The 21,876-nt window shown below is 48.6% G+C and overlaps 1 protein-coding gene across 3 annotated transcripts in view; it reads right to left on the bottom strand.

The window, feature by feature from the left end:
- Positions 1–3,243: 3,243 nt before the first annotated feature.
- CDCP1 (CUB domain containing protein 1) overlaps positions 3,244–21,876 on the bottom strand; it is a 56,282-nt gene continuing 37,649 nt past the window's right edge. For 2 of the 3 annotated variants that reach the window (XM_005600765.4, XM_070238907.1), the window contains exons 5-9: positions 14,309–14,530; positions 12,914–13,294; positions 11,130–11,492; positions 8,951–9,038; positions 3,244–6,569 (exon numbers count right to left, since the gene is read on the bottom strand). In XM_005600765.4, coding sequence (XP_005600822.3) covers positions 6,137–6,569; positions 8,951–9,038; positions 11,130–11,492; positions 12,914–13,294; positions 14,309–14,530 — 1,487 coding nt within the window. In that variant the 3' untranslated portion in view covers positions 3,244–6,136. Of the gene's footprint in view, positions 6,570–8,950; positions 9,039–9,602; positions 9,769–11,129; positions 11,493–12,913; positions 13,295–14,308; positions 14,531–21,876 lie in introns of all 3 variants that reach the window. The other variant, XR_011427306.1, reaches the window with a different exon arrangement.

Genomic DNA, 21,876 nt, shown 5'->3' with positions numbered 1-21,876 from the left:
GTCAAAGTGTTGAAAACAGTAGTGGGCGCAAGGGCTGAGCAAAGACCAGAGTGTTTGCTGCTGCTGTGGGGCTGTGGGGCCCGGGCCCAGGGCAGGCTGGCGTGGGCGCTCTTCCCTAACATCTGTTTTGGGTCTTCCGTCTGTCTGAGTCCTGTAGGCCACACAGCAAACCTTGTTCTCGTCCTGTTTGTTGACTGGTCTCAGATGTCCCTGTAATTGCCTTCATCAAAGGCTGGGGAAGAGGCCGCGCTGGCTCAGCCTGGAACTTGTAGGGTGGGCCGGAGGGTCTTCAGGGGCCCAAGGCAAGGAGAGAATCAGCAGGGCTGAGACTGAGTTCCACACCTTCTTGATTCCTCAGGAGCACCCTTAAAGCCAAAAGCAGCCCTGTGAACCCCGACATAGAACAGTGAGCCCTGGGGTGGGGTATTGTTCGCTTGCGCAGGTGCAGTGTTGCTGAGGGTGCCTTGTGGCTCTTTTTGACAGCGATCCTGGAACCCACGCAGGTGTAAACAGGAGCAGGAGTCCCTCCGGTGCGGGCTGAGGGCAGGGGTGAGGGTGGGGGAGAGGGCTGGGCAGCGGCCTGGAGGGCTGTAGGTGCTTTGCTCTGTGGCTGGAACACCAGATCCCTGGGCATCCTGACCTGGGGGAGGAGCTGCTAATCAAAGTCCAGAGAGGGACTGTAGGTGGATACAGGTGGGAGCAGGAACGCCCTGTGTACTGGCTCAGTGTCCCTGAGGCTTGTTTCCCCTAAAGTTTGTGGCCTCTTGGAGGAAGGAAAGAAGACGGGGCAGACAAGGATCCCATGGGAGCCCTGGGCCATCCCTGGCAGTCCCTCCCCTGATCCTGGACCCCAGGAGAACAGGGTGCTCCCGGGCTGAGCTAAGCAGCAGAGCACCGTGGAAAGGCCGTGTGGTCGCCACCTGGCATCTTGCAGGTTTGGGGCCTCAGACAAGTGATTCCATCTTACTAGTAGGGACTCTTTTTCTCACCAGTGAACTGGAGATGAAATGTTGCTCCTGGGATCCTCAGAGGCTGACTTGAGATAAGGTTTGCAAAACTCCTAGCACAGAGTTTTTGCCTGGCATCTAATTCCTTCCCTCCATCTGGCAACCTCAAGTCTGACACCTGCCTGAAGTCACTGCCGAAGTACAGTGTGTCTCTATTCTGACAATTAAAATGTAACAGACGTGATTTCTAGGGCCCCCGCTGTGTTGGGCAATGGGAGGCAGATGAACCAAGTACAAAATATGGGCTCCTACCTCTGAGAAAAGTACGATCTTGTTAGGCAAAAGATATGCAAGCACAAACTTCTAAGTAATGAAACTAGTGAACCAGAGCATAGAGTGTTGTGAATCATGAGGACTATTGGCTTTGAGACGGAGAGCTCAGTGGAGTGGAGGGCTTCCTGGAGGAAGCGGGCTGTGGAAGTCTCAGAGGGAGACTCTGAAACGCTGGTAGGACTTTCATTAGTAGGGAGGGGGGACAGCTTTTGGCTGGGGGTTGTCCAGGAACAGTGGCACGAGCCAAGATGTGGGCAGGAGGGCCCGTGTGGCACCCTGAGGATTTTGAGCCTTGCTGGGATGCAGCTGTGAGGTCATGGGTTGAATGGAGGGAGAGGGGTCTGGAGAGGTAGATGGGGTCAGACGGTAAACTGGAGGTCATACCTCCAGCAGCAGAGCAAGGATTTCATTCTGAGGGACAAATCTGGAGGCAGGGATTTCAGAGCAAGGGAGTCACACGATATAAAGGAGTAATGGAAAAAGGGAGGCCGGATGGGAGAAGAATCTAGAACAATCAGAGTGAGTGATAGGGATGAACCAAAGTTGGGTCCAGTAACCTGACCGAAGGAGTCAAAGTGTTTTAGAGATGGAAGTGGCCTTAGAAGATTCAATCTTGAGTAGGCACTTGAGAAAAAGAACCCAACTCGAGGCCACACAGCTAGTTAGGGGCAGAGTTAAGAAATAAACTCATAGTAAAGGCGGAGAAAATTTAGGGCAGGGGGCTGAGGAGACGATGAATTCACTTCTGGAGCAATCAGGTTTGGGGTACATGGGAGATATGAGCAGGTAAATCCACCAGACTGCTGGAAATGGGGGCCTGGCACCCAGGAAGACATCAGCTGGGATTTGGGGCGTTGTCCTAGAATTGATGACATGGTTGGAAACCCATGGGGCAGTGTGCAAGGAGAAAGGCCAGAATGCTGAAGACTGAATCTTGAAGCCCCAAAACAGGATCCAGGAGAAGGGGCCGTGAGAGAGGTGGGATGTGGGCCAGATGTGGACATGGTGATCGAGGGGAACAGTGTTGGTCAGCGCTGCCCAAGGGCACGGACACTTGGCTCTGATCTCCCCAGCCCCACTCTAGCATATTAAAGATGGCTGCAAATTCTTTGACCCCTCTGCCACTGAGACGTGGGGTCTTGGCTTCCTTTCCTTAAATCTGGGCAGGCTCTGTGACTGATGTGCCCATAGGCTAGAATGGAAGTGATGCCAAGCCAGCTTCTAGGCCCAGGCCTCGAGAGACTGGTGGCTCCGACTTCCTGACTCTGGGAACGCTCGCTCTTGGGACCCACCACCATGTTGTGAGGAAGTCCATGAGGCCCTGTGGAGTGGCCTGAGGGACGAGGAGTCATAGACCCAGCTGGCAGCCAGCACTAACCTGCCGGCTGTGTGATACCACCGTTGAAAGTGGATTCTAGTTGAGCCGCCCCAGAGAGGCCACAAGAGGCAGGGATAAGCTGCCCCTACTAAGCCCTGCTCAAATCAGATTGGTGAGCAAAGTAAACCACTGTCCTTCAGTCAGTAAGGTTTGGGGTGGTTTGTTACGTAGCAACGTCTGGTCTCCTCGAGGCACTTGGGTCTCCTCTCCAAGTGCATGGTGGGTGCTGGGGGCCCATCTCAAGCTTCCATCACCCACCACCCTCCCTTGGCTTCTGTTCTGGTGCCTAGTGCCCGTGTTGGGCTTAGAGCTCACTGTAGTCAGTGATGAGGGCGGCCCCAGGCCTCTGTGGGGGTCAGGTATTGGGAGTGGTGAAGAGGGGGCTCATGGTCCCTCAACTAGAACAGAACAGAACCAGCTCCGGCCTCTGAGTTGCTCATTGGCAGCTTCCTGAACCATAAGCACGTGGAGGAGACGGCATCTACTGAGGCCCTGTTGGGCCTGTCACAATAAACAACTGGGAAATTGGGGCCTCAGCTGAACCAGGGGACAAGCGGCCGAAGCATTTAAGCAACCTGATGCCCATTTTTGGAGTACATTTGTTTATTTAAAAAAGTGTAGGAAATTAATAAAATGCTACCTAAAAAGTATCTACAACAAATAAATTACTTCCAGTTAAGCATTGCAGATCCACACAAACCAGTCCTCCAAGCTTGACCAAGGTTGCGTCCCATGGACTTATGCGTTTCCCCCTTGACTCTTCCTTGAGACTTTCCCCTCCCGCTTCGGGATACGAAGTGACCCCCAGCATCAGAGATCAGGCCTGTATAAACCCGGCTTCCTCATGGGTCCAGCAGACGGGCGTGACAGTGGCCGGGGCATCAGCTGACCCAGTGTGGAGGGACACTGTGCTGACACAAAATGGGCTTAACAAACGTGTCTCACTGGTTTCCAGTGACCCTGAAATATTGTACATAAGTGGGGCTGGGACTTAAAGCAAAGGGCCAGGGGTACATTGGGCTGGCCCCTTCAAGGAGGCATATTTTCAGAAAATATTAAATCCACCTAAGTCTCAGGAAGATAGCAATTTGGCCTGGAGTTTTGAGCTCTTGGTTAAAAGAAAATGGCCACCGGGGCCCTTGTAAGAAAAGGTGACAAGTGTGATGACAGCCAGCCCAAAGATAGCCAGCCACGCTGTGGGCAGAATGCAGAGCACCCACTGAGTGAGCCTCAGAAGAGGCCAGGAGGTCGGGAAGGTAGAGAGGGGAGGGCCAGGGCTCCACCGGTGGTTTTACAGAATGAGACAATTTCACCGGAGGGAAGGAAGCCACAGCCCTCACGTGGCCCTTCCTGGGGGGTTTGCCAGCCTTTCAGAGGGAAAGGTGCCATAGGCAACACCGAGGACATAATTTAAAAACAAACAAAAAACCAACAACAAACTTCCTTCTGGAAAGAGTTCAAGAAGCCTTGAGCACACACCATTTAGGAAATTGCAAAGCTCCTTTTCACGGAGGCAAAGCAGCACGGGAACAAGCCTAGGCGGTGCGTTTCCAAGGTGAATTCACTGAACACAACGAAGTGTGTTTATTTTTTAAAGGAGGATTTGCCACAGAAATACTGAACTTTGGACTGTGCTGACAAGCCACAACACGATCCTCCTCCCAGAGAGAACAGGGGCCACAGAGGCAAACGCCCACAGGAGCTGGGCTGGTAATTAGGATAAATGAGGGATGTGGGCGGGGTATAAGAAAAAACTTTCCTGAAACACACAGCAGCCTTGAGGCCTCTGTTCTCATTTGATCTGAGATATGGGTCCCAAACTTTCCATTTCATTATGAGAAAAGCAACCCTGCAAGGGCATTGATCAATAGCAATAGACACAGGGAGGCGACAGGGAGTGGTGGGGACTGTGGTGAACTGGTGAACTGGATGCCCCATCTAAAGGTGGAGCTGCTTCTCAACTCCAGCTAGTTGTGGCTAGGCGAGAATGTGAACCCCAGCATGGCCAGATCTTCAGATCTGGATTTTTATGTAAAAAATGTGTAATTTAAGTGTTAGTAACTAATTCTCAAAAAAGATTCTGCAAGCTAATAAACAAAACACACCTGTGGGCCGGATCATTTTGTAGTCTCTCCTGCAGTGACAAGAAGGTGTGGTAGGCAGAATAATGGTCCCCCAAAGATGTTCACATCCTAATTCTCAGAACATGAGGATATGTTACCTTACGCGGCAAAAGGGACTTCTCAGTGTGAGAGAACTGAGGATCTTGAGGTGGGGATTATCCTGGATTATCCAGGGGGGCTTTATAAGTGAAAGAGGGAAGCAGGAGGCTCAGTGTCACAGTGCCACAGTGTGACCAGCCATCGGAGTGTGACCAGCCATCGGAGGCAAGGAATGTGAGCAGCCTCTAAAAGCTGAAAAAGGCGAAGAAACCGATTCTCCCCTGGAGCGTCCGGAAGGAACGTGGCTCTGCCGATACCTTGATCTTAGCTCAGCGAAACCCAATTTGCACTTCTGGTCTCCAGAACCAGAAGATAAGAAATTTGTGTTGTTTTAAGCCACCATGCTTGCAGTAACTTGTTACAGCAGTAATAGGAAACAAATCCAGGTGGCCACTCTCTGGTGTATTTTTAAACATTTTCAGAGGATGAAAATACTGAGTTTCTGTTTAGATGCTGCAGCTGGGAGAGCCACACATGACAATGGAAGGAAATTTCTCTTATTTCCAGGACTAAAGGACAATGGGACTTAATGAATTTCTGCAGTGGGATAACCACACGCAGAGAGAGAGAACCAAGAAGTCTCTTATCAAAGCAGATAAGCATCAATGCATCAACGCTGCTCAAACACACATGCTCTTTTCTGGGTGGACAGATCGTAAATCATTCCCACTTCCCAGCAGACAAGCACATGGGTATCTAGTGGTCACCAGTAGAAGTCAAAACCCAGCCATCCAAACCATTGGCACGAGTTGTCACCAGGTCAGGTGAACAAGCTGTACGCTTATACATTCGACTTCTTAAATACACAGGACCACAAATAAATAATAATAATAATAAAAAGGTACATTGCCATTTTCATCCAGGGGACGCCAGTGAGAGCAGGGACCTTGGTGGCCTCCTAGGGATTGGAATTGTTGACCTGAAGAGTTCTAAATCCAAATCTGAATCCAGGGCTCATTGCAACCCTGTACTGGGTGACTACACCTCTCCCTTCTCATTACGGGCTGGGTCACAGTCACAGCCCAACCTGAGTTTAGAAGGACGTGAATTGTGATGATTGTATCCAGATCAGAGTTCATCATTTTCAACGTCTCATCATCGAAGTGAGTCCACTTGGAAATCAGAAGTTGGTGGTATCCAGGAAAACCTCCTGCTAGTCCTTCCATATAATTCTCCTTCTTTAGGATTTCTGGTTGAAGACCCTAAAGGGTGTCTCAGTGCCCTGCTTCATGCAAAGTCTTTGGGATGGGCCCAAGTTATTCCCCCGGCTCCGCTGGCTTGTGGGCATCCAGCAAGGGAACGTCTGTGTTCCCATTGCTTACATTCTCTTTGTTGGGGTGGGAGAAGGTGTACGGTTCACTCTCAGACTCAGGAGGGATGTCAGGGGGTGGTTCATCTGTGGTCAACTTTGCAGTTGGGGCCCTGAAGCCTATGGGGGGTGGGGAGGGAGGGCAGTCCCCCGTGGGGCCCTGAAAGGGCCGGTAGGTGTCCACCTCTGGCTGGACGAAGGACCCGTTGGAATCCTGCAGCAGATGCCCATATACCATAGTGTCATCGATGACTGCATACACGTGGGAGTCATTGTCCTTTCGTCTCTTCTGAAACTTTTTTGACTGCATCGGCATCTGGGTATTGACGTTGCCATTGTAGATACCTACAGCTGGGCCCTTGTTTATCTCCTTTTTCTTCCTGAGAGAAAGAACACAAGACAGAAGTCAGGAAGAAAAGATCTTACTTATGCACCATGTGTATATTCCTTCTGGAACTTAGATCCGTCAGGGTTCTGACCGTGTCTCCCCCAAGGCCTTCAAATTACTTCACGTTTGAAACTGAAACTACTGTCCTCAGTGAACATTTAGGAGGGACCAGCTCCTGTCTCCAGTTTTCAAGGTGGAAACAGGGACTAGAGAGTGGTTTAGAGAGGGAACTGTTAACACTATCTGTGCTTGAATTTGCCTGGATAGATGCACAGTATCTGATGGTGGAGACATCTGACAAGCCCTCTCTCCTACTAGGAAGGTGTGGTGTCCCAGCCCAACCTCACCAGGCACGGCATGCCCAGGCCCACCTTCTACGACTCTCTCAGCATTTCCTATAGCTAAGGCTTCATCCTTCTTTCGCACGGGGAAAAGCTCTGACCATCTAGATTCTAAATGATAATGTCCGGGACTCAGGATGGAAGGCTGTTTCCTAGTTTTTAGCTGGAGTTGGGGACGGTAGAACTCAGCATAAGCAGAGGGATCTGGTCCCTTTGGCAGTAACCTCCAACAGGGGAAAGAGCTGGAAAGAAGACAATTCAGGCCAGGGTGCCAGAGTTCCTCAACACCATTAACGTTTGGTTTGTAATGTTCTTCGGTACTTGGATGCAGATAGGCATGAGCACTCTCTGTCACGGAAAACAAGGCTTCAGTCTCCATCTCCACGAGCCAAGAGCAGGGTCGCTGACTTTTCAGCTGACCAGTGATTCAAACGGAGGACATTAGCGCAATTAACATAATGGACCATATAATGCACAGGCTGGCGGTTCAGTAATTGTGGACAGGCTCCTGCACTTTTATGAGACAAAAATAAATCTAGTACATTCAGCTCGTAATACTGAGTCTCTAGCCAGGATGACGGATTCCAAAGGCTCCTGCCTGAAGCCCTGTGACAGATGCCCCTCCTTCGTGCTCCCACTGTGCCTTGCTTGTCCCCACAAAGCTCTTCTCATGCTGTCCTGAAACTGCCTCTTTATCTGCCTGCCTCTTTAGTCCCTCTGTCCCCCTGGGCAGTGGGAGAAGAGACTGTGTCTTGCTCACTGCCGTATCCCCAGCACCTTGCATGGTTCCTAGTGCCCAGGAGATTCTCGGAAATACATGCTTGATGAACAAGTTCAGTGGCACTGTCTTCCCTCATTCCCTCTGCAGAACCCGTCCACCCTCCCATACCAACTTGGGGATGGATTGGCCTTATGCAACCTGCCAGCCAGTGGCCTCTGCTACAGCAAGTCTGGGGCTGGCGATTCTCAGGCCAGAACTGGGGCAGCTTAGAGACGGAGGCAAGTACTGGACCCTCCAATCACTCACTTCCCTCCTGATGAGGAAGCTGGGCCTAGTGTTAATGCCACGCTTTCTGATCTGGGTGGGACACACTGTGTACCCCAGACGAGAAAGTTTCCGAGAGAAACAATGAAATGATGTTTTGTTAGAGAAGTCCTTTCCCCCCATGCAATAGATGTACAATCCCATCTCAAGGACAAGAGGCCTCTCCTGGATCTGCCGTGGGCAGGTCCTTCCTGATCAGTGGAGACACTTCGAGACAGTCTCATCGTTGTTTAGGAATTTCAGTTGTTTGCTCAGGGACCCAGTTAATTAAAAAATTTTTTTTTGCTTTTTGGAAGGTCAAATCACGCTAAAGAAAATAGATTTGCCCCCCTCCCTCAAGGCTTTAATCAGAAATACGAGCAGAATTGATAAAATCTGGTGGCAGCGTGTACTCTGTCTAAAGAGGTCAACACTTTCTCTCGTAAAACAGAAGCCGTCATCCCCAGGGGAAGGAAGGCGAGTGCGAGTCAGTTAACTGGGTCTTCCTTCCTCTCGCCCACAGGGCTGGCTTTTTGGTGCTTGTCTGGAGTCCCATAAACAAGCATAAAACAGACAGTTTGTTTAAGAAACTGGAGGAGAACAAGCCAGGGCAGGATTCATTTGCTTTCCTCAAGGTGACAGAGGGAGCGGGTTCAGAGGCCCGGTCTGGCGGGGCTGACGGGAGCATTTTGCTGTCAGGATCACCCCTGCGATGACCAATGAGCCGACGGCAAATGATTCCCAGGGGATTTGTATGGAGGCAGCTCATAAAAACCACAGGCTAAAATGTTACCACACATGTATTTTGTTTTCTGGGTTTTTTCCTGCTAGGTATGAGATTCTTTTTTCCGCTCCAAGCATAACTCACATCTGGCAATATTATTTAACATTGATCTTCAGGGAGAAAATGGGAAGCAAGAAAACAGTCAATAATTAACAGTAGCCCTGGTCAGTGTGAGCTAAGGATGCATCAGATCAGCTGAAGATAGTTTGAGAAATTCCACCTACTTCTTTTTCACAAGGCAAATAATGAGTCCGAGGGCAAACATCAGTAAGGCGCCACCTCCCACCACTGCGATGATGATGACAGTCACGTCTGTGAGCAGAGACACAAGGGAGAGAGAGGAGGAGACAAATGGGGTTAGGCCGATGATGAACTCGAGTCGAGTCTCCAAAGATGGCCGCCAGCCATTCCTTCCCTGCCTTACACTACGAGGAGCCTGTTTCCTTTCTCTAGAATCTGGGCTGTGCTCGTACTGGGCCTAACTTTTTAGAGGCCTGGCAGCTTCTTGCACTTTCTCTCTGAAGAGAAGTCAGCCACCATATAAGAAGTCTGACTATATTGAGACTACTAGGCTGTGAGGAAGCCCAGGCCAGCCATTTGGAGACTCTATGAGGAAAACAAACCAAGGAACCTGGCCGAAAGTGAGCACCAAGGGCCCTGACATCTGTCTCCATGTAAACCATCCCAGCCACCCTATCGCTGTTCAAGGCGTATGGCTACGGCCCCAGATACCTTAGAGCAGAGAGGAGCCACCCTGTTGGGACTTGTCCAAATTCCCGACCCTGGAATTGTGAAAAATGGTTATCATCTAAGCCACTAAATCTTGGGGTGGTTTGTCATGCAGTGATAGCTAACTGAAACAAACCAGGGACCTACCAGATCTACTCCAAGGCTACTCCTGGCCTATCCCGCATGTGTTCCCCCAATGGCCACAACCTGTTGTGGACGAGAGGAGAGCGGAGAGGTGTGGGAGAAACAGGGAGTCAGAAGTCAGAGGGGGAGGAGTTAAGCAGAGGATTGTTTCATCTGTGCTGTTCTTTTCCTGCAGCGGTACAAAGGAAAAAAAAAAGAAAAAGAAAATAAATCAGAGAAGGAGCCCTGCCTCCAACAAGGATTTAGAATTTCTTGCTTGTTCAACAAGAAAACAAAAGGGGAGATTAGGAGAAAATAGGAATAGAAATAAATGACAGAAAATAAATGTAAGAGAGGAAGAAAAGCCAGGAGCTGACTTGAGAGCGTGGGAGAACTTTGCACTGTGGCTGTCGGTTCCCATCAGTTCTCTCGCTGCTCACTAGTTGTGTGGCCGTGGGTGGACACTCGATCTCTCTGACCGCCAGCAAGGGAAGGGGCAGAGAGAAACAACTGCCATGGTCCCTCCTGGTTCTGACACTCTGTGATGCTCTGGGACCACCTTGGAATAAAGGGCAAACAAGGCCCCCCCACAGACTGCCTGGCCACACTCACGTTTCCTTGTCTGAAACTTTTCCATGGATCCTGCAACTTTGAGCAGAGAGGCAAACTCCCATCTGGGCTCTGAGGCCTGCCACCGAGGGCATTTCATGGATTCCAGTGTTTCACTGGACTAACTGAAAAATGCCAGCACCATGCACCTGTGTCAACTTTCCAGGTCCCCACATTTTAATCACCAATGCTGAATTCCCACCGATACTTTTATGAGGTTGTTATTATCATCCACTCTCTATAGGTGAGGAAGATCAGAGGAGTGAAGAGACTTCTATGTCAGAGAGAGAGTAAATGGTGGTAGACCGACTACAAAAATGCCTCAGTTCTACCCCCTCCTTGACCATGTCCTTTACTATGTGACTCTGCAGCTCCTCCCATCAAGAGGTGGAGCCTGCTGTCCACCCCTTCAATCTGGGCTGGCCAAAAGAATGCGGTAGAAAGGATTGTGTATGAGTTCCTAACCTAAGCATCAAGAGACCTTGCATGCTACCTCCAGCCCCTCTTGGACCTCTCTGCCTTTGCCATGAGAACAGGCCCAAGCTGGAGGATAAGGGACCATGTGGAGGAGAGCCGAGGCAGCCCAGTTATCCCAGTGGATCTTGGCTGGGCCCAGAAGTGTAAGAGTGCCCAGCCAAGACCAGCAAAGTCCTCTAGCCAACCTGCAGCAGCCCACAGGTGCATGAGTGAATGAACCCTGATAAGTCCAGCTCAGACCAGAATTGCCCAGCCAACATGTGAGCAATAATAAATGGCAGTTTTTAAGCCACTGAGTTCTGGAGTGATTTCTTATGCAGCATTATTGATGCAACAGCTGACTGCTACATGGACAGCCAGGACTCAAATCTGTGTTTTATGACTTGCCTCCCAGACTTGCTCCTCACTTCTCAGTTGCCAATTCACTATCCCCCACCATCCCTGAAAGACCTTGAAGACCCTCACCTGTTGTCCTCGGGGAAAGCAACACCCAGAAGAGCATGTCCAGCTGCTTGCCGCTCACAGGACTGCAATTGGAGATGTTGACCCAGAAACTGTGATGGTGGAATCTTGGCTTGGGAAGCACCTCCTCCAGGCTGAAGATCTCCTCCGCCCGCATCCGCTGCTCCTGGATGATCATGAACGCACGCCCTGTCTGGCAGACCAGGCCGGTCCGCTCCTTTAAGAAGGTCAGGCAGGCCACCTGGTCTCTGGGCACGCTGATGTTCCAGGACACCGAGGCGAGGGATGGCAGACCCCGGTCCCAGTTAGGGGTCCTCAGATAGACCTTGCTTTTCACGTCTGGGGTCACCGTGAAAACAGCTTCCTCTGCAGGAAAGGAAAGGGAAGAGAATCCAGACAGATGTTGTTTCACTGAACCAAAAGGGAGAGAAAGCAGTGGTGGAGGGGACGGTATTAAACCGTCTGGACCAGCGCTGTCCGACGGCACTTTCTGCACTTAGGGAAATGTTCCTCATCCATGCTGTCCGATGGAGCAGCCTGTGCCACGAGTGCCTGCCGAACACTCGAACTGTGCTTGGTGTGACTGCGGAACTGAGTTTGTAACTTTGTTTCCTGTTAATTTAAATTACCACATGTGGCCAGTGGCTACGGTATGGGTCAGCACAGGATTAGAGTCTCAGTCAGATTAGGTGCTCAGGCCTTTTGAAAAAAACAAAATAAACAAACAAACAAAAAACAAGCTAGTTTGTCAAACTCAGCTTCCTTTCAGAAATGCCCTCAACATAGCTAACATTCATCTACCGGCTCTCTCCACGGTGGGACCGGTATGCACCGATGTCAGTTTCAGAGATTAAAAACATTTCAAGTTCTGGGAAGAACTGTAGAATCGCAAAGCTGAAAGAGCGTCAGATACGTCAGCTAATCCCTAATTCACCTTCGGGTGAGATAAACCCCCACCATTCCACGCTGAGGCGAGTGTGCCTTATTTTCGAAAACGCCCCAGAAGGAGTTCCTCTGGTGACCCTGGAGATAGCAGGCATTCTGGACTGACCTTCATTTTATGGCCGAAGATTCTTCTCCCTCCCTCCCACTCATGCCTCTGAGAACAAAAGTGCTAAGTAAACCTCAAAGAAAGGCTTGGTCTATTTTAAAATGGCCTCTAACCTGGAGCAACTTGTAATGGCGACTGGGACTTTTAACATCAGCCATGTCGAGTTCATGGTTGTGACCTACTGAGACCTCATTTGCTGCCTCAGAACACTGACGATCATACACTAGCTGCTGAGAGGGGTCTGTTCCACCAGGCAGGAGACCAGGACCCTAGCACTCTCAGTCCATCTCTCTCCCAGGACTCCTCCCTCCCTGCTCTCCACACTGCATTCTGAGTTGTCAAAGTAGAATCATAAAACTGTCTGCACAAGGATTTTTATGTCACCACCTTAAAAATCCAGGACTCAGGAATATTTCGTTAGTGCTCCTTTATGCCCTGCCTGCTTCCAAAAAAGACTCGGAACTGATTATTTGTTCTGCTGCCTACCAGCCAGCACCTCCCACTGTCAGAGAGTTTTATTTCTAACTCCTGGAATTTTCCACACTAGGTAAATGGTAAAGTCGGGATCAGGACTCACCATCTTGCAAATTTCTTGTGTGAGGACTGTCCCACTCAGCTACCCCTTCTCTTCACATTACAACTTAATTAAGATGATCACAAAATCAAAATAAGATGAATTTCCAAACGAGCAAGGCTGAGGGGCATGGAGATAGGGAGGGAGTGAAAGTCCCCTTACCTGTGAAGTATGGTCTAAAGGACACGGTCAGGCCCTGCCTGGAGATATCCTGTTGGTAGCTGGGGGCAAAGGTGCGGAGAGTCACCGAGATGTTCTGCTTCACCTGGATCTGCTCGATGGAGCCTCCGGAGCAGAAGGAGCCGAAGTAAAGGTCCTGGCCGGGGACGGCACTGGCCACGAGGTATCTGAAGCTGGTGTTACAGGCCCTCTCGTATGTGTGCTGCTGCAGCTTCTGGACCGGCACCAGTACCAGGCTGAGACTGTCCTTGGGCACCAGCAGCTTCCAGGAGAAGTTGTGCAGCTGCACAGGCAGCTGGAGGATGTTGCTGGGCACCTGGAGTGGGTAAGACTTCTTGTGGCAGTACCGGCGGTCCGTGCAGCCTGGAAAAGAGGGGCTCATGGTACCCAGGCCGGGAGGAGACTGGAAGCACATCCCCCAGCTCTCCAGTCAGCACGAGGCTTTCTTGCTTTTCCTTTTGGTCTCTCCTCTCCCACTCCCTCCTCTGCTGCTGGCTCCTTGATGCTCCTTTTCTGGCTTCCCCTCTGCTCTTCTCACATTCTTACTGACTACTAAACTGGCAGACCAACTTCTGAGGAGTTTTTAGTGTTGAAATTTTCCTTTCCTGTTTGTTCAAGGTCTCTCCTCTGTGTATCTGTACCTTAGATGCTACATGCCATGTGGGCAGGGCACAGATTTTTTTCCTCCCAGTGGCCCCATCTGTGGGGAGGCCGTTCTGTGCAGTGGTTAGAGGCTGGAGTGGAGTTGGGGACATCTCAGCTCATGTTCCCGCTCTGCCACTTCCCAGTGGGGTGGCCTCCAGTAGGCCGCTTTGCCTCTCGTGGCCTCAGCTGCTGCATCTGTAGAGACTCTGAGAGCGTCCAGGTCAGAGACCATGGTAGCCCAGCTGGGAGGTGACTATTGGTTTGGCTGCCCTCCCGTCATCAAACATTTATGACGTGACTAGCACATGCCCAGAACTGCTGGGGGCTAAAAGGATAGCAAAAGGAATGAGCCAAAGTTCTTGACCTCAAGACTCAGTCTCATGCGAGAGAAGAGAAGCGGGCAGTGAGTGTGGAAGTAGGGGGCATGTTGACAGGCGAAGCTGGGAAGGCTATGAAGAGGAGGAGAGGATTTCATAAGAGAGACTGGAAGGCTGGGCATGGAGATATAAGCACAGACACGGAGAATGCAATTCTGAAGGATGCACGTTCCAGCTGAGACTGCTGATCCTAAAGGGGGTGCGTCTGCTTCTTGCTCAGCCTTGCTCAACCTGCACTGCGGGGGACGTTGCTGATCATACTACTTGCAAACTACCCAGGGGACCCCACTAAGGAGACAGAGCAGAGAAGGGAGAGCTGCCCACGGTCTGGGAAGGGTGCACTAAGGGGGCGTACTTATGGTTTTCTCGGCGTTCATCTGCAGCCGTGTCAGATCATTACACAGGAACGAGATCTTGTGTTTGGAGCCAGACGTCAGGGTGAGGGTGGTGTTGCAGAACCAAGTCTCCAGACACACGTAGCAGGCGGGGACAAACTTTCGGCTAAGTCTGATGGGCTTCGGCTCGATGGTGAGCGACATGGCTCGCTCATCACTCAAGTCGACCACGTAGGTTTTATCTGGAACCACAAATAGAAAACAGGCGTGAAGAATAGATCAGCAGCAACCCAGTGACATGGCAAAAATTAGCACAAAACCTTGGAGAGATTTTATTATTATTAAGGCAACATCACAATAATTTTAAAAGAAATATAAAAAGAAAAATAATGGACTGCATTTCTACCACCCTTAGTTAACTGCTTGCATTTCTTCAAATTCATTTTAGTCCTCATTCATATGTATTGTTAAAGAAGAAATAACAGGTCCAAAATGGAGTCATTTGCCCCCATGACAGCAAACCAAGACTTAATTGCAGTTTCACCCTCTCCCAGGAAGGTGACCTTTAAACAGTCCATCTGAAATTTCCTGATTAGCAGCACTAAGATAATCTGCATAGAACCCACGCAGTGCCCTCCCCAGAAAAGAGGCCCAGGCCAGAAACAATCCTTTCTTTTCTTTTGCCATTAACTTCCTTGCCCCACCCTCCTTCTGCTATAAAAACCTTCCATTCTGTACAACTCCTTGGAGTATCTCTCTATTTGCCAGATGAGACGCAGCCCAGTTCATGAACTGCTTAAAAAAGCCAATTAGATCTTCAAATTTACTTGGTTGAACTTTTGTTCTTTAACATTATGCATATTTTCACCTGATTAAAAGTATAGTGTATATAAAATTTTATACTCAGCTTTTACTTTATTATTTTATACAGTTTTACTTATCTTACCATAGAGTTTTCATATTCTCTAATCTTTTTCAACATTCATTAATCTTAATGGCCGTATAATAGTCAACCAAGTGAGATTTCCATCCTTTATGTCAATACTCTCCCGTTATGAAAGTAATTGACAGCAGTGTGGTGTTAGCGCAGGGAGAGAAGATTCGTAGATGGAGAGAACCACAGATATTAGGCTCTGTTTCAGATAAGTGAGAAAATGATGAACTGCCTTGTAGGCTGGGCCGGGAGAGCTGACTCTCCCGTTAGGAAAAGAATAAACTTAGACGGGCACCTCAAAGCAGTCCCCACAGTAAAAACAAAGAGAGTATCTTTATATGTGTGGAGTAAACACAAATTGTAAAAGCAAAAAAAAAAAAAATCTCTCTGGCAATTTGTTGTTGGTGTAGTCAAGTCACTTCCCTTCCCTAGCCACCCTGTGTACAGCAGAGCGGGACCCGGCCCAGAGTTTCTGCACCATCCTCTCCCCCTCCGGCACTTTATCAGACAATGCTCCACTGCTATTCATGGGGTTTTCATGGCCAATTTTTTCAGAAGTGGGTGGCCAGGTCCTTCTTCCTAGTCCGTCTAAGTCTGGAAGTTCTGCTGAAACCTGCCCACCATGGGTGACTCTGCTGGGACTTGAAATACCGGTGGCATAGCTTTCAGCATGACAGCAACGTGCAGCTGCCACAGGGTGACAACCACAGATGGGTGGTGTGGTTCCCTGACTGGTAAACAAACCGAGACCATGGTGAGAGCATCGAATCTTAACCACTAAACCACTACTCTGACAATTGGTGCCATAAATAACATTAAAGGACAAGGGACACACTGGGAGAAAATATTTGCAACATAGAATGATTGAGCAGTTCACAGAAGAAATATGAATGTCCAAAATCCGAAATATGAAGCATTCTTAACATCACTTGTAATCAGAGAAAACCAAATTAAAAGAGTGTATGGTTTAAACATAAAAACCCCACACCCCTGTGAAGCCAGCAGCGTGACCAGGATGTATGCCACGTTTGCACCACAGCAATGTACTTGCGGAAAACTAGAAACCACCTGATACTGGAATAGTTAAATAAACTATGGAGTATTCATGAATGGAATATTATGCAGCAGTTAAGAATGAGGGAAATCTAAATATACTAATCTAAGAACCTCCAAAATACAGTATGAGCAAAACAGCAAGCCGTAAAACAATACGCAGACTATGACACCATTTGATTATAAAATCTCTTTGTAAAACAAAATAGCTATTTCTACATGTACATACTTATGTATGTAAATGAGGAGAAAAAAGATGTGGAAAGAAGTACAACAAATCCAAAACTGTGGTTCCTCCAGGAGAAGGGCCTGGAAGTGGGGACACTGCAGGTGGTCGGCGGAGGTGGGGAGCGGGTTTTAGCTTTGTCTGTAACGTTTGAATTTTTAATAAGACAATAATCACATATTTCTTACGTAATTTGCAAAAACTGCCCAATTATTGGTCATTTAGGCGATTTCTATGATTTTGCCATTAGAAATAAAAGACTTTAGTAAGTACATGTGCATGTTTAATTTTAATCTATTTCCTCAGGATAAAGTCCCAGAACTGATTGTTAGGTGAAAGATAGGAATATTTTTTCCACTATTTAGAATAGATTACCAGATTACTTTATAAAAGAGTCCTTTCTCTTTATAATGTCATTCCCAGAAGACTCTACCTGAGGAAGCCCTGGAGATCACTTTTTACGGAGTTGATTTTTAATTCCATTTGTTATGCTTTTATAGAAAGTCATCGAATCAGGAGGGAGCCTGCGCACGGTGGGGCTGCCTTTGCAGTTCAAGGGGTTGCCCATGTGTCCATCAGGTCCCTTAGCCTCTCTGCCTGCAGCTCCAGGGACTAAGTTCAATGACAGCTGGGAAAGCTCTGTTTCCCAAGAGGATTGCCCAGCTTCTTCCTTCCTGGGAACAAGAACCGTCTCATTAATGGAATTGCTCCCTTTGAACTGGGTGCCAGGGAGCTCATTGTCAAATTAGAAGCATAATTAGGGAAATGCCTTAGGGTTGTCACATCTGCTGACTCCTTTCTTTAGTTCTTATTGTCTGTTTCTCTGTAAATTTTACCATGATGCCTAATAGTGCTTTAATCAGAGAGATATCATGTCCAGGGCTGGAGTATATATTCTAATGTTGTTAACTTAAATATGATTTGATTTAGAAAACGGTAAGCTTTTCAATCTCCTAGTCCCACATTCGGCTCATTTCTTACTGTCCTTTAAAACTCATCTTAGTTGTTTTGACCCCACCTAAGGAAGGTTTTCTTAGGTGGCTTCCGCAGGCAAAGCTGGATGGAAATGTGTAGCCTTCCCGTCTCACAGATGAGGTCCTTTAAATGTAAAGGTCACCTATTAACATTCGTAAATCTCTGGAAAGACAAGGCAGAGTTTCACTCAGTGTCTTCCATGTGCTTTGACAAGCTGCCTTATCCCATCCTCACAGAGGAGACCACGGGGAGCTTCAAATTCACTGCTCAGGGTTACTCAGCGGTTAGACGGCACATCTGTGGTCTGGACCCAGTTTCCTGCCGCCAAAGAATCCCGTATTCTTTCTACAACACTTCAGGTGTTTCCTTCACGTGAAAAACATTTGAGACTGAGGATTAAAAAGACCCCTCCCACAAAAAAGAAAATCTCTCACTATTTGATAGTTACGGACACTGGGAACCTTTGAAGGGATTAGGTTATTGACTGAAGTTTCACAAAGGCCCCTAATTATTCTGGGGCTACCTATAGTTAGAGATTTCTTACTTTTGATAAACAAATGGCAAGCAAGAGGATATACTGGAGTATATGAGGAAGCCATTTGGTGTAAACCTAATCTGGCCTGATCTTGTTTTTCTCAAAAGGGCCTAGCATGGCTATTGAGCATGCCTTGTATATCTGCTTTAAGCCTTTGCTACATATCAAAGACAAGAACAAATGCCCTTAAGATAAAGATGCAATTTCCTCCTTTTGGCATTTCCTTAAAGATAAGCATCTCTCCCTAGGCTAGGGATTGATTGCTCTGCCCACCCTGTGACCCCCCAGCTCGAGGAGGACAACAGACCTGCCACCCTGCTGTGTCAACGGAGACAGCAGACCTACTACCTGCTGTGTGAATAGCTGTGCTGTGCTCGCTAGGCAATCTCGTGACTGTTGTAAAAGGGGACATTCCTATCATACGTGATGTCTCCTCTTTGTTCCTTGGGGAAGGAAGGCCTGGGCTAGGCTAGTCCTTAGATCTGGCTCATAATAAACTCCCCCCAGTTTTGATCTATAGATTGGTTATGGATTATTTTCATCGACACTTTAAAATGAAAATGGGCTCCATGGGACTAAGTCAGAGGCCACAAGACATGTCAATTCCACCAGGACAAATTTAAGACTCACAGAGCATAAGTTACACAACAAAAAACAGAAACAGAGTCAACATTCAGTTAAAGGCTCTGGGTGGCTTCTGAAGTTTATTTATTTATTTTTTTGAGGAAGATTAGCCCTGAGCTAACTGCTGCCAATCCTCCTTTTTTTGCTGAAGAAGACTGGCCCTGAGCTCACATCTGTGCCCATCTTCCTCTACTTTATATGTGGGACGCCTACCACAGCATGGCTTGCCAAGCGGTGCCATGTCTGCACCCGGGATCCAAACCAGCAAACCCCGGGCCGCCAAAGCGGAACGTGTGCACTTAACTGCTGCGCCACTGGGCTGGCCCTGCTTCTGGAGTTTATAAAAGCCAAAGAAGCAAATGCAACGGCTTCCACCACCAGTGCTGGCCTGTGTGGGGAGCAGAATTGGCCACCTCCAGATGTGTCTCTCTGGCATGAGGCTTATTTTTGGCTGGTCATTTTTTAGAAAACTGCAGACATGGGAGAAGCTCTGAAAACCAAGTAGAAGTTACCCTTTGTTAAGAGACATTTACGTTCATGAGGGAAATCTCCATCTGTAAAGGTGTCTCCCTCTCTGTACCAGGAAGAAGGGGGGATGACCTTATCTCTAGGAACTCTTATCAACGCGGAAGGAAAGGACTCAAGTCTGCATAATAACCTTACTCTTGTTTACTGTGCTTTTCTGGTAACCTCCCATAACTGACTCCTCCCACCCCCAACATCCTCTTTTGTCTTTAGCTGAAGATGGTATTTAAGGTGGTGACCTCAGCCGTTCTGGGGAGTTACTCAGTTTTCTGGGATTTCTCTCATGTATTAATGTTATTAAACTTTGTTTGATTTTCTCCAGTTATTTGGTCTCATGTCAATTTAATTCTTAGGCCAGCCAGAAGGACCTAGAGGGTGGAGGAATTGCCTTCCTCCCCTACACCCGGAGCGGTCAACAAGAAAACCTGGTGTACAACACTGCAAACTCCTGTCCGTCTACCTTATCTGAGTCCTGATAACCGAGAAATCCACGGATTTTGAAGATACACTAGGCCATTTGGTATTTTCAGAGCAAGTAAACACCTGGGCTGGCTGGGTGCCTCTGACAGCTGCCTCCCCCCTTGCTGAGGCTCTGGCTTTCCATGGCTGCTGTGACAGCCACCCTCTGTGACTTGAGCAGGCCTCCTGGCTCTGCCTCTGCTCTCGTTTCTGATGCTCCTCCAAAAGCTGGAGGAGGATGCATAAAGCAGCAGGCTAGCAGTCTGCTCCTGCTAAAGAGAATAATGTCGATAGGCAGACGACTATTAACTCATCTGATCATTATCAGCAGGGGCCCTTGAACCTTTTAGAAACAATACCATGAAAAGAGAAACTAGCTGCACAGGACAACAGAGAAGGTTTCTCTCTGCTGTGACTATTAGATGAAACTCCAAGAGGCCCCAAATTTATTTTTTAGACCTCCAGGTAATGATGTGGCAATAATACCAGATATGACGTGGTAGTATTGTACCATCCAAAAAGAAGAGAGCGCATTATGGAGCACTTAAAAACAAGATCTGTTTGGTAGAGACGAACATGAAATCGAGCTCTCAAACATCACTGAGCTGTACATTTTGGGCAGCATAAGCCATCAGTGCTCACACGTCTGGTCACAGCTGGCCAGATCAGTTATTCCTCAGGTCCCAGGCAGCTTGTACATTAGTCATCTTAAGACATAGGATGCTTGTGGTCAAGCCATGAAAAGATATTCCCTGCAGAGGTCCTCTGGGTCTAGTTTGAGCTTATATGATATTTTTCAGCAAAGTAGAGAGGGGGTTTGATAGTAGAGGGTTTTTTTGGCAGACAATTAGTTTCAAGGTAACATCTGCCTGCTGCCCACATTCAGAAGTTGTCTTTTTGCAGCCTGGACCCACTGTGGTCAGATCCTGCTATGGATGACGAGGGGTCTGGGCTGGCTCTGTGCCTCTGACGGCTGCCTCTGCCCTTGCCGTGGCTCTGGCTTTCCATGTTGTTTCCTACTGCTGGGGACGAAGGAAGGTCAAGTTAGGAGTAAGAGGCCCTGGCCTGGGCTCAGGGAGGTACAGCAGGAGGAAGGCTCCATGGGGGACCAGCATTCTTGGGAGAAGCAAGGGCAGAGGCTCCCGCCCGAGGGACTCAGACTCTTGAAGCCTTCCCCAACCCTCTGGCTTCTTCTTTCTCATCTCTGAGGCTAAGAAAGAGCAGAAACAGCATATAGAACCTTTTCTTGTGGCAATGAGGGGCACAGACTGTCTGGGGCCTCCAGGGCAGCTTGAGAAGGGTCAGGCTCTGCCATGTCTCCTCTTGGTATTCCTGCCAGCCTGAGGTGTGCTCCCTGCCTCGAACCCCACCACACACCATTGAAACTCCTCCTGGGAGGAGACCTCCTGCATCCTATAAGCCTCATATCTCTCCTGGGCCACGGGCTAATCTCTAAGGACAAGTACCATGTCTTTTCAACCCTGTGTCCCTTCCCTGACCTACAACGCTGCAGGATAACATTTAAAGAGGGCTCACTACCTGCCAGGCACTGTGCTAGCTCATTCCATCCTCACAACACCCCTACGAGGGCAGTCCTATCATCTCTATTTTAAGATGAGGAACTGAGTCACACAGAGGTTAAGTGACTTGCCCGTGGTCACACAGTAAGCAGGGGAACCAGGATTCAAATCCACACAGGCCAGCTCCAGAGGAGGCACCCTGAACCAGTGGACTACGCTGCCTGCGAAACAAGCTGCCCACACATATTTATCGAATGAAGGATAGTGAAGATGGGATCGGACAAACGTGGGTGCGCAGGGCTGGCTTCCTTGGGCAATCCCTTGAAATTTAGGGTCCATGTCAGGGTTCAAAGGATCAAGATGGAGGTGTCCAGAAACTGGAGCTCTCAGGGAGTCCAGTGTAGCCTGGGTATTCCTGCTGGCCAAGTCCACTCACTCCTCTAGAAAACTACAAACTCTACTTTATGTAAAGCCTTGACATTGCTAAATATCTCCCAACTGCAGTTAATCACTCTTTATTTATTTGCCTCAAACTAAAGTCATGCCCTTCTTGATGCTGGTTACAGCATGTGTAACAATTTGATTAGTTTTAGAAATCAACCCAGCTGATGTTACAGGAAACAGAATTAATCAGCAGCACTTTGCCATGACTGAGAAGATAAACACAACCCTCCGTCTCCTCAAACTCAAACCCACTCAATTTCCAAATCCTTTCGTGGCTGTTTTCAACATTCTGA

The sequence above is a fragment of the Equus caballus genome, chromosome 16, assembly GCF_041296265.1.
Source record: "Equus caballus isolate H_3958 breed thoroughbred chromosome 16, TB-T2T, whole genome shotgun sequence".
NCBI classification, from domain to species: domain Eukaryota; kingdom Metazoa; phylum Chordata; class Mammalia; order Perissodactyla; family Equidae; genus Equus; species Equus caballus.
The sequence above is the reverse complement of the archived record's forward strand: the minus strand, read 5'-3'. Positions and strand labels throughout refer to the sequence as shown.